Genomic DNA, 15,288 nt, shown 5'->3' on the forward strand with positions numbered 1-15,288 from the left:
TGAGGGAATAGAGGGAACAGCTCCCACCGGGAAGCTCCGTGGGCACAGCAGGAGGAGGAACACAGGGTGACCTTCAGCACAGCTGGGCCCAGCCCCGGATACAAACACAACTTCTCCATTTCAGAGCTCTCTGGGCAGTTTTTTTCTATCCGCTCTGGAAAACCCCGCTCGCTGCCTGTTTTCTCCAGGACTGTACCTATTGTCTGGTTTTGAAAAGCAAAGGGAAGTGACTATCCCGCCTTCCTGCAGGGTAGGAGCACCCTGCATCCACCATCCAGCCATTCCTGCAGCAGGGAGGGAGCAGGCTGTGACAGGGACACGTGGGGACCTGTCAGAGACAGCAGCTGGACACTGTGGCCAGGGAACACTGGCCACCTGGGCTGGGCCAGTGCCAGCCACCTTCCCCACTGCCACAGGGCTTCCTCCAGATCCCAGGGGAGCACACCAGAGGCAGGAGGATGCCGGCTCTTCCCTCCTGCTTCATCCCTCTCTCCCCTCCTAAGCATAGAATAAGGTAAACAGGATGTTCCTGCACTGCCTGAACATGAGTAAAAATATATATAATAATAAATCTATGGCTTTGGGTTACCCAAAAAAACAGGTACCCAAATCCCAGCCACCTGCCTCTTCCTGGGCACCTAATTCCATGGATTAATTTTGCTGTGTTGTGTTTCTATCAAACCTGACCTGAAGGGCCAGGAACCATCTGTTTTCCAGACCCAGATGCTCTCCAGGACATAATTATTAAATCACATTTTCCAATAAAATTCTTGCTAAGTTCAGAGTATTTTTCTCCCCCTCATACACAGACATAAGCATTCCTTCAGGAATAACTGAGGAGCACCAGGGAAACTTCAATAAGCCCCTTTTCTTGCAGCTTTTCCCAGAAAATAAGAGGATTTCCTATTGTAAACTGCTTAATTACAAATCCTGAGGTATTTCCCCATCCGAGTGCTCCGAAACCAGGCACATCTCCATTTAAAACCCCAAATCCAAGGAAGGAGAACTGCATGTTTATTAAAACAAATCATTCAAACAAATCATAGGCTGTCTAGAGAAGACCCAGACCTCCTCTATCACAGGAACAGCAACACAAGCTCATGCCAAGGGAGGAAAAACCTCCAAGTCAGGGTCAGTAAAGGAACCAAGACAGGGAAAGAACAAGAATAAGGGGGTTAATAAGTATGTGGAGAAGAAGTTTTCAATTAGCAGGAGGTTAAGTGAAGCAGTGAGTGCTGAGGGCAGACAGATGATGCTCCTGGCCACCATAAATCCCTCAAAGATGGATCTAAACTAAGCTGGGCATGACCTTGATGATGTCTTTTCCCGAGGGGATTCAAGGGAGAGCCTGCACTCAAGCAAAGCATTGATCACTACAGACTACTCACTACACTGACACATTTCAGGGCTACATCAGCTTCTCCTCTCTCAACAGTGGGGGTCAGAGTCCCTCTGTTCAAACTACTGTTGGGGGGCAGTGGATGCAGCCCCAAAAAGGCCAGAATGGAAACAGGATTGGGAGGGTTTGGGTCACAACACGGACACTTTACATCTCAGGGCTCCACAGCTCCTATTTCTTCCTGCCTCCTCTCTCTTTGAGTGCCAGGTGAATCAGAGAGCCACTCGTCATGTTGTAATAAGCCAGGGAGTTGGAATCCTTGATGAAGATGCCCTGAGGGGAGGAAAGAGCACAGAGCACAAACCTCAGTGTTGTCTTCCCACAGAATCCCACTCAGATCCCAGCCCTCCTAGCTGTACACTCAGAATAGAGGGATGACATAACACTGAAGGCTTTGAAGACCCCAGAGAGATTCCAGTGTCCAAGATGGACACTGGAGGTGGGTACAGAATCCTAGAATGGTTTGGGTTGGAAGGGACCCTAAAGATTCCCCCATTCCACCCTCTTGCCATGGGCAAGGACACTTTATATTAAACCAGTCAATGTAGACAACGTGGCTCCTACAACACACAGTCATCACAAGGGGAGTTATTCAGGCTCCACTCTCCCCCACCTTTCCCCCTCCTCTCACTTAAAAATAATTGCTTAGCTCCCTTTCTCGTTAAGGGTTAACAGAGTATCTGCCCAGAGATGAACTCTGAGGAGGTAAGTGCACAAAGTTCACTGCTTAGGCAGCAGGTTGTGCCTGCCTGGGCACATGCATGACTAGAAACAAGTCATTAAAAAGGAACGGGGCCTTTCTCACAGCTCTTTCTCACAGAGCAAGAGAGAGAAAAGAAAGTGAGCTCTTCCCTTCCCTTCCCTTGGAGAAAGTCTTCCCCGAGCTGCAAAGCATGCTCGCCCACCTCCACAGCAGAGCTGTGGGAGCAGGTTGCTGCAGTTAAATGTCAAAAAAAAAAAACCAAACAACAAAACCAAAAAAACCCTCTAATAAAACAAGAGGCTGATTTCAGAGAAAGCCACATCAAGTTTGGAGGACTCCTCTGCAGCAGCAACAATGTGAAAATCCACGGATTTAATCACCTACTAAAAGCCTCTCCTGCTGTAACAGAGGGCAGTTCTGTCACAGCTGTGCCATGCAGGTAGGAAAAACATTTCCTTTGCTCTTCCAGTATCTCATTGTGCATTAAGTTATACACTATAGCTTTTCTTTGTAAAAAAGTCATGTGAGAGAATGCACTGAAGAACCCACCAGCATTTGAAGGGCTTATACCCACCTCATACTGCAGCTTCTGCTTCCCAGCTGGCATCCCTGTGGCCTCGTGGATCTTAACCTTTATAACAGACACCTGGGGAGGATCAAAGGGCTCCTTCAGTGCTTTTGTCCCAGTCCTGCTCCCCAGCCCCGTGGAGCTGCAGTGTGGGGAGCAGGCTGAGCTCCCAGCTGCTGCTCTCACAGGCAGCACACGGAGCAGAGCAGGGCAGGGCAGGAGGATGAGCTACATGCCTGGTCTGAGAGGGGCAGGGTGAACACCAGCACTTGGCCATTCAGCTTCCATTCTGTCTTGTCCTGCATGTTGGGAACCTGGACTTTGACCGTGACCGGGCCCTATGGGAAAACACAGATAAAGTGTCTCAGGGCTGTGATAACACAGCACCAGACTAAGTATTTATTTCCATATCTTGGCTCCTCAGTAAACACACTGAAACGTGTTTACAGGTTACTCCACTGCTCCCACAATAAAACATTTAGTTGGATTTCTCTTCCTTTCGTGTGCCATCTATCGAGCACCACACGCACTGACAGTGTTGCAGGGTGAAGGTGTGAAGCACTGAACAGGAGACAGCTTCTCTGTGCAGACGAAATCACAAAATCACAGATTGATTTGGGCTGGAAAGGATCTTAAAATCCATCCAGTTCCACCCTCTGCCATGGGCAGGAGCACCTTCCACTGTCCCAGGCTGCTCCAAGGCCCAGTGTCCAACCTGGCCTTGGACACTTCCAGGGATCCAGGGGCAGCCACAGCTTCTCTGGGCACCCTGTGCCAGGGCCTCCCCACCCTCATAAGGAACAATTCCTTCCCAGTATCTCACCTAAATATCTTCTTTTACTTTCAATATTCCCAGTAAAACCATACAGCCCTTCCTAAGGATTCAAGACTCCTCCTGTGATGCTGGCACTCCTCAGCAAGGAACTGAGGCTCACATTTAGCTCACCTTGTTAAGGAATATACCACATTACCCAACTATCATGCTGGCACTGATACTTTAATCTCTTTGCATCTCCAGCTTAGCCCTCCTCTCCTTAAAAGCTCATTAGCACTTTTAGTTCTTGTCTGCATTATAACCTACCCCTCACTGCCCTTAATTACAGAAGATCACAATCCCACTCTGTGTAGCTCTTCCCAATAAGAGACAAAGGAATTTGGTTTGTTCAGGAATCACAAAAGAAAGAAGATACCCCAGCAAGGCCCTTTTTTGCCCCTCTGTGCAGGGAATCGGCTTTACAGCCCCTCTGGAGCTGGAGTGGAGCAGCCCAGCACGTGACCCACACACGTACCTTGTTTCTGCGCAGAAATTCCTCCTCTGGAATCAGGCTGTCCTCACTCTTCAGTTTCTTGGAGACTGGCTCATCCTCCATGGGTGGCGGGGGGTGAACGGGAGGCATCGGCGCCGGGGACGGGACCGGAGCCACAGGAGGAGCAGGGACAAAAGCTGGAATGGATGGGGGAGACACAACACAACCCACAGTCACCCCCCGAGTGCACTGCAACACCCCCTCACAACAAAAACGCTTATTTTTCAGCACAGGCTGAAAATAAATGCCACAATACATGGAGGAAGTTACAACCAACAGCAACATGCAAACTTCAAACATTCAGAGAGCTCTTATATTGGGAAGCATTCCAGGAAGAGATAACAAGGCATGAGAGCTTCCTGCAGATCTTGCAAAAAAAGAACATGCTCTCAGTTTGGCAGGCAGCGGTGCCAGCTCCTCTAGTTAGGGAAAAAAAAGAAGATGAAAAAAAGAAGAATTGATTCTGACATCATGCTTTTTAACTTCAAAGCACCTAATGAGGAAAAGGGCCAGCAAACAGCTTTTTCTCCAGCAGCAGCAGCTTCAGTAAGGAGCTGGAGCCCCCACTGAGGTGCTGGCAGCTTCTCTTTACCCTGCATTCTTAATTTTCACCCAGGCAGGCTCCTGGGGCCACAGAATTCCCTGCATTTCATGGTGCAGGAAGAGCCTTGAGCCCAAAAGCAGGACTAGATAAGCCATACCAAACACGTCCAAACTCTTAACAACACAACTTAAGGCCCCCGGTCCCAGTTACACACCAGTACCAGGACACAGGAGGAAGAAGTCTCCAAGCTGAAGCCCACTATAAAGGAATTATCGGAGAATTCCCCAGAAAAGCTGAAGTCACTGACCTGTGGGGACTATCATGGGGGGCGGGCGGGGGCTCATGATGGGGGGAGCAGAGGGGGGCATGGGCACCACGTTGATCCGTGGGGTGTGGATGATGGGAGGCATGGGGGTGGCTATGACGGATCCTGGGGGCAGCCGGACCACGGAAGTCATGGGGGGACGAGGCATGACCGGAACTGCAGAAACCACGGCGGCACGGACGGGAGGAGGCATCTGGGGAGAGAAGGTGAATTTCCTTAGCAGGAATCTCCAGGGCTAGCCACAACCCCAATTAAAGTAACAGGGAAAAACAGAACCACGGGTTCTGCTGCCCAAAGACTTGCAGGGAGCCTTAGTGGCCCCACCATATGGGCAACCCAAGCTGCTCTGAACAGGCACAGAAGCCTCATTAACAGATTAAAGGGCTCCTCCCTCCCTCCCCACTTCGGGATCACACCTCCAGGCACTCAGTTCCTTTGCTAAATTGCTATTTGGGACTCACAGCAAATCCCTTCTTACCCTGGGCTGCTTTTGTCCAACAGCACTCTACACCTACAAAGGCCCCCAGACATCCCTTTCTTAGCCATATTCTCTGCTTCCAAGATCCCACGGCCCCAGCTGATCCCAGTCTCTATGGTACCTCTAAGGCGATACCTCCACCTAAGTATTATACTCTATTTTTAACAGCAAGTTCAGTAAGGTTCTCCTAATATTTCCAAACTACTCTTAAACAACAAACTTCCCACAAAATCCTCTTCCATGCCAGCACCTGTACCCTCCATCAGGACTCCTCCTAATTAACTACAGCCTCAGTAACTGGCTTCTGAGAGCCCAAACACTCACAGTGGGTGGACGAGGTACAGATGTGATGGGCTGGGCACTGGCAGGAGGGTTGGAGGCTGAGGAGGGAGGGGGTGGCTGGGGTATCTCATTGGGTTTGCTGGGCCCAATCTTCTCCTTGCTGTCATCCTCTGGCACCAGTCCCTTGGCCTTGTGGATGGCTTCAATTTGCTCTTGCAGAGTGATATTGGCCTGAGCAGCCTGCTGTGTGCGGGCCATGCTGCCTGAGTGGCCGTCCCAGGTCACCTGAGAGAGTAAAATAAATCAGATTAACCCAACCTGGCCAGACTGCAGAGAAATCCAGAGAGTAGCTTGATAGAAAGAAAAAAATTCAAGACTTTTGTGTCTCTGAGCATTCACAATGCTACAGGGACCTATTACTAAAAAAAAAAAACCCCAATCGAACAAAAATTCCCAATTTCAATTGTACCTTTTCCTCTGGTTTCTGGATCTCTTCTTCACCAATCTTTTTACCAATGGCAGTCTCTTCTACACCAAAGATATCAGTACGACGCTCTGCCAGCTGCTTCAGGCTGCTCTCAATATCCAAACCTGAGGGGAAAAGAGCAACTCTTATCTCAAATATAACTTACTCTCTATTATTTGATACCTAGAGGCTGAATGATGCTCTTTTTACACAGAACATTCTGCGTTGGAAGGGACCACAAGGACCATCAAAGTCCAACTGCTGCCCCCTTTCTATTTTTTGGAAAGATACTGGCCAGCAACAGCTGACAAACATTATCACAGAAAGGGCATAACACAGAGCTACGTTTCAGATGGCCCTGATCAGTGGGGGCAGTGAGGAGTGTGCAATCAGTGCTCAGGCTGACCTGGGGCATAGACCTCGTCATCACTCTGCTTCTCCCGGATGGATCGATCCCGCTGCTCCAGCCACCGCGGATCCAGGAGCCCAATCCTCATGTGCTCCTGCATTTTACTGGCAGGAATCTTTTCTCCAGTGATGGGAGACACCAGGTACTCATCCGGAGCCGGGGCGGGTGGTAATGGTTTTGAGGCTAAAAGAACAAAACCACAGTGTTGGTTCAGTCTGGAAACAAAGGGTTTGGGATTCTTCAGAAAGAAATAAAGATGGCTTTTTAGTTTGGTTTACCTTTGGGATCGTAATCTTTCCGCACAATGACCTGATCTGGTGTGGGAGGGAGTGGGGGTGGCATTGGGGTTTCTGGAGGAGGAGGAACCTTCTGACCTTCATCTTCATCATCTGACCCCTTATTGAAAAGGAAACAAAAATCATAGCCAAGTTTCAGTGGTCAAATTCCTTTGAGAGACATAAAATCCTACACAGTGCTGGAAGAACGGATTACGCAGCTTCAAAGCAACAGAGCTATTTTGGACACCTATGGCATAGTGGTTCCTCTGGACCATGCATCAGAAATTCAGCAGCCCCAAAAGAGGAAGCAAATATTCCTCAGCTTCCACATTACAGCAGCCTTGCATGCAGGGGTTTACAGTTAACCACACTCTTGTTCCCTGTTACCAGAAACAGCTTACAGTGGGCAGAGCCTAAGATGAGTCATCTTTCAGTGCTCCTAACTCCAGGCACAAAAAAGCCTGAAAGACTTAAAACCACAGAAATATAAAATCCACACCAGTGGGAGCCAAAATTACTGGATTTCTCTCTTGGAATTTGTATTGTCATGGAAAACATTTTAAAAAGCAGCAATATTCCAGTAGTAACAGGTTGTTTGGACACTTCATCAGAGGGAAATTTCATTTCCTCAAGAAATTGAAGAACTATTTACAGTGAAAGTGGAGACCATCATAAACCACAGGAACTTTAGGGGACAAAATCCTATTGTCCAGTTACCTCATCCATATCCTGCACTTGTGTGTCTTGATCCAGCTGGGCTGGAGGCTCATCTGTTTTCTCTTGTTTTTCATCCTCCTCATCTGATTCCACCTCCATCTCCACCTCCTCACTTTCCCCAAACTTCTCATAACGCTCCTGGATCAGGATTCGAGCTCCCAGCTCCTCTGGAGTGGTGGGAGGAGGGAAATTCCCTACAATGCAGAAAACAAAGCTTCTGTTTCTCTATCCCATGTCATTACTCATCACACACTGACAGAAATACCAATTCTTGAACAAAAAGCAGTGGCAACAAAATCCTTGGCAGCCAGAGGATGTGGAAGGGAATGGATGGAGTCTATACAAACATCAGCATGACACATGGAGATGAAGTGACTTATAAATGAAAGCACTACTAGAAAGTGGGACAAGCTCTGCTGTCCTGGTGGAAGTGGACACTACTGCAGTCCTGGACTTCCTTCGAGGAGAACATCAGTGACTCCAGAAAAAAAGAACAGCCCTGCAAAATATCAGTGTAAAGCTTTTCCCTTCAACTCTGAAGGATAAAAGGTTGTAAATCCCAATGTTTGCCTAAAAATGGCACTTCAAGACATTTCCTGTACGAAGGGGGCAATTCCATAGAGGTGACAGCATTTAATATCAGTACCTTGCTCATTGGGCTGGAAGTCAACTGTTTCCACAACCACGAAGTCGTGCCAGTCAATCTGGGCATAAGCAACACGCTCCTTCTCCTTCTCCTCCTCTTCCTTCTTTCTCTCTCGCTCCTGGAACTTGGCCCACTCCACTCTGTAATAGACCTGCAGGAACAGATAGAGCACAAATGAAAGAAGAACAGCAGGCTCAGGCTGGAGCTCAGGGAAAGGTTCTTCCCTCCCCCAGAGAGTGCTGGCACTGCCCAGGCTCCCCAGGGAATGGGCACGGCCCCGAGGCTGCCAGAGCTCCAGGAGAGTTTGGACAGCGCTGCCAGGGATGGGCAGGGTGGGATTGTTGGGGGGTCTGGGCAGGGACAGGGGCTGGGCTGGATGGTGGGATCCTTCCCACTCAGGATATTCCAGGATTCCACTTTGTAAGCACTTGGAAATGGGGTTGTGCAGTATCTCTGTGCTGCCACAAACTACCCCCAATACAAAGACCAGTTGCAGTTTAATGCATCTTTGAGCCCCCTGTACTCCAGTGACAGCAAAAGACACATCCATTTTATTCTCTATTTGCTGCCAACAAGCCAAAAACATGCAAAGAGAAAAAATTCAAAACATAACCAAAATGCTTCAGCAATTTTGCAAAATTTTTCTGCAATACCTGATCCAGGACTTCCTTGGGATTTTCGGCTTCCTTCTTGAGCTTGAGGAGTAAACCCTTCGGTGGGATCAAGATCTGAAACACATTTTGCATGACAGTTGGTGACAATTCTTTGTACTAAAGCTTCTTTCAGAGCAATTATTCTCTTTCCACGCTGCTAAAAAATACCAGCAGACTCCCAGGGCTATATCCCCATTTATTCTACTGCAGCACTCTCCTTACTTACTGCTCACCCCCCACTTCAAAATATTCACTTGTGGCCTTCCAATTATTCTCCAGATTAAAAAAAAACAACCTACACTGAGATTACAATAATGTGTGGTGACAGCCCATTGTGTTCAGCACAATATGCACTCTGAAGAGTAGGATTTAAAGGATGGATTTCTGGATCTCTATTTCCAGCCTGGCTGATTTGTACGGCTTCATCAGCCCTCCAAACTCATTCCTGCCTGGAGTTATCATCCTGTCCGGAGTACCTTTGTGTACTGCTCCACCAGCTTGGTGAAGTAGTTGAACAGGCTGTGCTGGGGGCGAAGGAAATCAAACTGGTAATTCCTCTGCTCCTTCTGCATGAGCTGGGTGAGGAACTGCCTCCCGTTGCGGGCCACGAACTGCGCCGTGAGCTTCACCACGTCCAGGTCGAAGGCCGAGATGGACGGAGGGTCCGCGATGAACTCGAACTCAGGCGGGGGCTCCTTCGGAACCACGGTCTCCTGGATCACCTGGGCTTGCACCTGCAGGGAGAAGGACACAGGCTCAGTGACTTCCTCCAAGGAACGCCCACCAAACGCTCAGGAGAATCTTTTTTTCCTCCAGCTGCTGCAGGAAAGCAATGCCATTTGTCATCCTGGCAGGTGCAAGGATGAGACACCAACAGGTATAATTTAATATTATTAAAAATGTTGCTCCAACAGCAAACAAATATGGGAAGTATCAGGATTTTGCTATAGCCCTCCCAGGGCCACCAACACCACAGTGTGGCTGTTGGCCATGCCAAGCATGGAAAAACTCTGGATTCACTCCCTGTGCTCTTCCCACCCAGTATGTTTAAAGGCACAGCTGAACAAGGTGAGCATCATTTTGTACCCCATGTTTTAAGGGAGGTCCTTCTAGCAGGAAAATTTTCTACAAAACAGTGCACAGAACTCCAGGGGATTCCCACACCTTGCCTCTGCCACATCCAGTCCAAGTGATCCTTAGTGCAAGTATTTTGTCAGTCAATACAGAGTTAAACTTAACTTAAATAGACCAATTAAACTGTATACTGGCAGTTTCAAACAACTTTGAGTTACCAGCACTTGGGAGATGCACATCTGCATCAAATCAAAGCCCCAGACATTCAACTCCAAGCCTGTCATTGCCAGCATTTTGACAAATGTATAACCAACTGCTCCTTCTTGCCTTTTGAGCTTCCTTCCTTCTCTACCCCAGGCTGTGACACTACTCCAAAGCGGCCAAATTCTTCCCCCAAGTGATGAAAAGGAACACTCACCTTCTGTGGGAGCTGCTGCTGGGCACTCTGCTGCTGCTGCATGACCTTGGGGATGGCAGCTGAAGGCTCCTGGGCTTTGCCCTCCTTGAACTCGCTGACCTTGTGCCGGTAGTAGGCATGGTAAGGGTCGTTGGGGTTCAAGAAGTTGAACTTGGGGTTATTTATTTCATTTTGACGAATTCGGGCTTCAAATTCTGGACCATTTCTGGGGAGCAACAGGAAAAATTGTTTAGGTTGTCAACTCAAGTGTAAAAGCCTCTTTTAGACATGTTGAAGCATTAGCCCCTTGGAAGATCATTTTCTCTCTCACATGGGAGGAGTTTCGCTCTCAGTAGCTCACACTCATCTGGACACAAAAGTTAGAGGCAACTGTCACCCTAATTTTGTCTTTAATGTGAATATTAAAAATTCACACTCACAAGTGTTCCACAGTCACATCTCTCTGCACTCAAAGGTAATTTCCACCACTAACTGAGTTTTATAAAGCATGAAATTCACAAGTTACTTACTATATCAATTTTATCTGCTCTATTGACAGGTTTTCAAGACTAATTTCAGTTCCAGAATGATCATATAAGGAAAAAAAGCAGGTAACCATCAGCCTGTGCAGGGTCTGACCAGCCCAGAGTGCTGCATTTAGGAGCCCCAGCCCAGGTAACATCCCCTCCCCCCACCCAAAGCATGAGCCAGTTATTTCAAGGCAGTTTGAGAAAATTCCCAGCTGCCAGAGGATGTTCCTCTTCATATTCTCTGGATATCTCCCAATCTCATTTAAACATTCCACCTCCTCCAAAAGAGGAGGTCTCTACAATCCCAAAGGATAAACACAGTCCCTTCCTTATGCTCAGAAGCAGCCAACACTCCTTGGCAGCACTTTAGAGATGAGTTACACAATAAGGGTTTGACTGGAGCAACATTTAGTAATTTTCTAAAACCCACCACATTTTAGCACCAAAATACAGCCATGACTCCTGTGCCAAGGCTCCCTTTGCACCTGGAATTTGGTTTCCCCTTCAGGTCATTCAGAACAGGCCCTGTTACCCAGTTATTGCAGCAACCATTGCACATTTGAACAAGCATTTTATTTATTTATTTACTACCAGTTTCTCTAGCAAAGGGTGTCTTACACTCTCTTCAGTAGAATATTGCTGTTTCTTTTCCAGTCTCACTGGTACAGCCTCAATCCTTAAAATCCTTCATGCAAAACTACAAAACTGGGACCTGCTTCAGCTTCTGGAGCTGCACTGAACAGCAGAAGCATGAAAATCCCAGGAAAGAGAGGCACCCCAGGGCCACTTACCTGGCTACAAAGCTGGCAGTCTTGTCCACAATATTCCTGACCTCTGGAGGAGGGTAAATAATTCCTACCACAGGCTTGGCTGGTGCTGCTTCCTCTTTTGGCTCCTCTTCTGGCTGTAATAAAGATTGTTTCATTACAAAAGGTGAAGGGGTGTCAGGATTAGGCATTCCAAATCCCAATGGCACACAGGAACATTTAAGCCATCCTCCCCCTCAGCCCTTCAATCACTGAACTGGTTGAACAATCTGGATCATCCATCCCACCAATTCCTTGGTTTCTTAGGTTGAAAGACAACTTTCTTCTGTCTCTTAGGGGCACCTGCTGCAGGGGCAGAGACAGCAGGACATCAAGGAAACCTCCATGAGAACGAAAACAATTCTCACTAGATCAGCTTGGACCCCAAGTATGTTTTTAAATGCCGAGCCAAGAGACACCAGTCACATTTCCAGGAATAATTCATCATTCCTCACCAGGTGTGGAAGTTCTGAATGTTCCTAGAAGCCTGTGGGACCTGAACTATTAACTCCACATCAAATAAAACACAGCTTTTAATGCCATTGTAGTTGCAACAGAAGCTGTTTTGAAGAGAAAATCTCCAACAGTATTTTCTCACTGATGTTACAGGAGGATCCAAACTAGAATTCCAGAACCCTCCCTGTGGAAGGCTCTGTATTCCAGTAAAACCAAAAGCTGCTTTTTCAGGATACTAAAGATGCTGTTTCTCCTTCCTCACCAAGCAGTTTCCAAGAAAAGGTGTTATAAACCACGACAGGTCTGCTAAAAATGTTTATAATACTAATAGGGACAGTCAGGGATAACTTAAAATCCAGGTAAAGCTTCCAGCTCTGCCAAATCCATAGAGAATCCAAGTCAGAAAATGTTTTCAAGTCAAACTGATCCCTGGAAGTGTCCAAGGCCAGGCTGGACAAGGCTTGGAGCACACTAGGATAGTGGAAGGTGTCCCTGCCCATGGCAGGGGGTGGGATGAGATGAGCATGAGATTAGATGCAAACCATTCCATAAAATACAACCTTAATAAAGTGTGTTAAGAGAAAGGCACCATGAACATTTTTTAGTTTTTATCCCCACTCCCTCAGAACATCATCTTGAGGAGCTGAAAGATGATGCAACACTACACTTGAGATATTTTATTTAACAGTGGTGCCGAGTTGCCTTGGTAACATCGGTGCATAAAAGTCACTGGGTTTCTGGGGGAGGAATCACAACTTTCCAAGTGAGATCAGCTCCCTGTCAGCTCCAAGAGTGCTGATTTTGCTGTGTAAGAGTCAGGACAGCAGCTCCAGCTCCATGGGAGTTGTACTCCCATTAGCAGGAAGGCTGTGAAGAACATGAATATAGCCAAGAGAGAAAATATCTAGGAAGGTACTGGGATACACAGTACTGCCACACTCCCTCAGACTTTTAATGCTTCCACACATCATTCCTGGAGCCAGGGTAGCTCCCACAGCTCCTGGCAACCTGCCATACTCACTGGAATCACACCCCTGGGGTACTGCCAGGGAAGGGCTCTGCTCCTGACCAGCCCCAGCAGGATGCTGCTGTCTCGAAGGAATCCTGGAACGGTTTGGGTGGGAAGGCAACCTAAAGCTCATCTCATCCCACACTACTGCCATGAGCAGGGACACCTCCCACTATCCCAGGCTCCTGGCCTTGGACACCCCCAGGGATCCAGGGGCAGCCACAGCTTCTCTGGGCACCCTGTGCCAGGGCCTCCCTACCCTCAGAGGGAACAATTCCTTCCCAATATCCCACCCAGCCCTGCCCTCTGGCAGTGGGAAGCCGTTTCCTGTGTCCTGTCCCTTCATCCCTCGTCCCCAGTCCCTCTCCAGCTCTCCTGGAGCCCTTTCAGGCCCTGGAAGGGGCTCTGAGCTCTCCCCCTATCCTTCTCCAGGTGAGCTCCCCCAGCTCGGCTCCAGAGCAGAGGGGCTCCAGCGCCGGGAGCATCTTTGTGGCCTCCGCTGGACTCTCTCCAGCAGCTCCAGGTCCTTCTTGTGCTGGGTCCCAGGGCTGGGGCAGCTCTGCAGGTGAGGTCTCATCTGAGCGGGTACAGGGGTCAATGCCGCCCACCGGACAAAACTGCAGCTCCTCCAAGCCCAGCCCGGCCCGGCCCGTGAGGGTCACACTCCCCAACCCCCGCGGTTCGCGCCATTCCCCGCTCCGCTCCCTCACCGCCCTCTTCCCCGGCCCGCACCGGTTTGCTCTCGGCGGGGGGCGCGGGCTGCGCCGGAGGCACAGCCTGCACGGGTCCGGCGGGCATGGCGCTGCCGGGGCCAGGGGGTCCGCGCCGGGCGGGGCCGATCGAAAGGCGGGCAAGGCGCGATCCGGAACAGACGCGGCGCCGGCACCGACTGGGGCGAAATGGCGGCGGCGGGCGCTGTGCCGCGCGTGCGCGCCGGAAGTGACGCAAGAGCGACGGGAGCGCAGGCGCAGATTGCCGGGAACTGCGTGAGCACAGGGCGCACGCGCTCCCTCCGGGATGTACCATTAGCGCCCCGCGCGGGGGGCGGGACAAGGCAGGAATGCACCACTGCGGCGCGGGAGGGGCGTGGTTGCCACGGCGACAGGGCTGGGACGCCGAGGCCTAGCACAGGCCCCGGGCCCGGCGCTTCTTCTCCGCGGTTGCTGCTGATTCCTCCGATCCTGCCGGTTCCCTCCGGTTACCCGGCACTCCTGGAGACCGCCGGGCCTGGAGGGTACCGTGCCCGTCCCTCTCCAGCAGCCTTTCCCGCTGGGGCATTTCCTCCATCCGAGGATTGGTGACCCCATCGGTCTCTTGGTGGCCCCGTTGTTCCCAGTGTCCCTCCGACCCGGCCCGCCCCACCCCGCAGCATGGCGCACCTCCTGGGCCACCGCGGCTGCATGGAGAGCCTGCGGGCCGACCTGCGGGACCTGCAGGCCGCCATCGCCGACGTGTGCTCTCGGGCCGGCGCGGTGCGCTTCCCCTCCTGGAAGTTCCCCGATAAGGTGTCCTGCGACCTGGACATATCGGTGCTGCTGCAGCGCTACAGGCACAGCGACAGCGACCCCGAGTTCAGCCAGCACGCACACGTTGTGCTGCTGGAGCTGCTCATAGACAGGTGAGAGGCCCCAGGCACCACAGAGCAACTCCTGCCCCACGGGGGAAGGGGAGTTGTGTGTCTGACACTTATCCAAATTTTGGGCACCTCAACACAGAAAGGACTTAAAGCTGTTAGAGAGTGTCCAAATGAAGGCTGGAACTGAGAAGACTGAGGTCAGACCTCACCGGGCTGCAGCTCCTCCCGGGGCTCAGCTCTGATCTCTGTGACTGGGGATGGGACCCAAAGGAATGGCTGGAGCTGTGCCAGGGAGGTTTAGACTGGATATCAGGACAAGGTTCTTCCCCCAAAGGTGCTGAGCACTGAACAGGTTCCCCAGGGAATTATCACAGAATCAGCTAGGTTGGAAAATACCTTGGAGATCATCAGGTCCAACCTGTGACATAACACCACCTTATCAATTAAACCATGGCACCAAGGGCCACATCGTGGCCCCAAGGCTGCCAGAGCTCCAGAAGCCTTTGGACAATGCCCTCTGACACAGGGTGGGATTGTTGGGGTGTCTGTGCAGGAATTGGACTGGGTAATCCCTGGATCCCTTTCAGCTCAGGATATCCCATGTTTTTATGAAGTCTTTTGGATGCTTTGTTGCCTATGTATTTCCATGGTCAACACCTTGGCCT

At 50.1% G+C, this 15,288-nt stretch overlaps 2 protein-coding genes across 2 annotated transcripts; one reads left to right on the forward strand and one right to left on the reverse strand.

Moving 5' to 3' along the window:
• Positions 1–991: 991 nt before the first annotated feature.
• On the reverse strand, positions 992–13,952 carry SF3A1 (splicing factor 3a subunit 1). Its single transcript, XM_033076060.2, has 16 exons — positions 13,780–13,952; positions 11,568–11,680; positions 10,268–10,472; positions 9,252–9,509; positions 8,776–8,850; positions 8,123–8,273; positions 7,477–7,670; positions 6,760–6,877; positions 6,479–6,664; positions 6,076–6,197; positions 5,649–5,891; positions 4,829–5,039; positions 3,960–4,114; positions 2,907–3,008; positions 2,677–2,748; positions 992–1,672 (listed from the first exon to the last, which is right to left on the reverse strand). The coding sequence occupies exons 1-16, from the start codon at positions 13,843–13,845 to the stop codon at positions 1,571–1,573; spliced, it is 2,373 nt and encodes a 790-aa protein (XP_032931951.1). The 5' UTR covers positions 13,846–13,952; the 3' UTR covers positions 992–1,570.
• Positions 13,953–14,162: 210 nt separating this feature from the next.
• CCDC157 (coiled-coil domain containing 157) lies at positions 14,163–14,669 on the forward strand. Its single transcript, XM_033075992.1, has one exon. The coding sequence runs from the start codon at positions 14,418–14,420 to the stop codon at positions 14,667–14,669; it is 252 nt and encodes an 83-aa protein (XP_032931883.1). The 5' UTR covers positions 14,163–14,417.
• The last annotated feature ends 619 nt before the right edge of the window (positions 14,670–15,288 follow it).

Source organism: Catharus ustulatus, chromosome 18 (assembly GCF_009819885.2).
Source record: "Catharus ustulatus isolate bCatUst1 chromosome 18, bCatUst1.pri.v2, whole genome shotgun sequence".
In the NCBI taxonomy this organism is placed as follows: domain Eukaryota; kingdom Metazoa; phylum Chordata; class Aves; order Passeriformes; family Turdidae; genus Catharus; species Catharus ustulatus.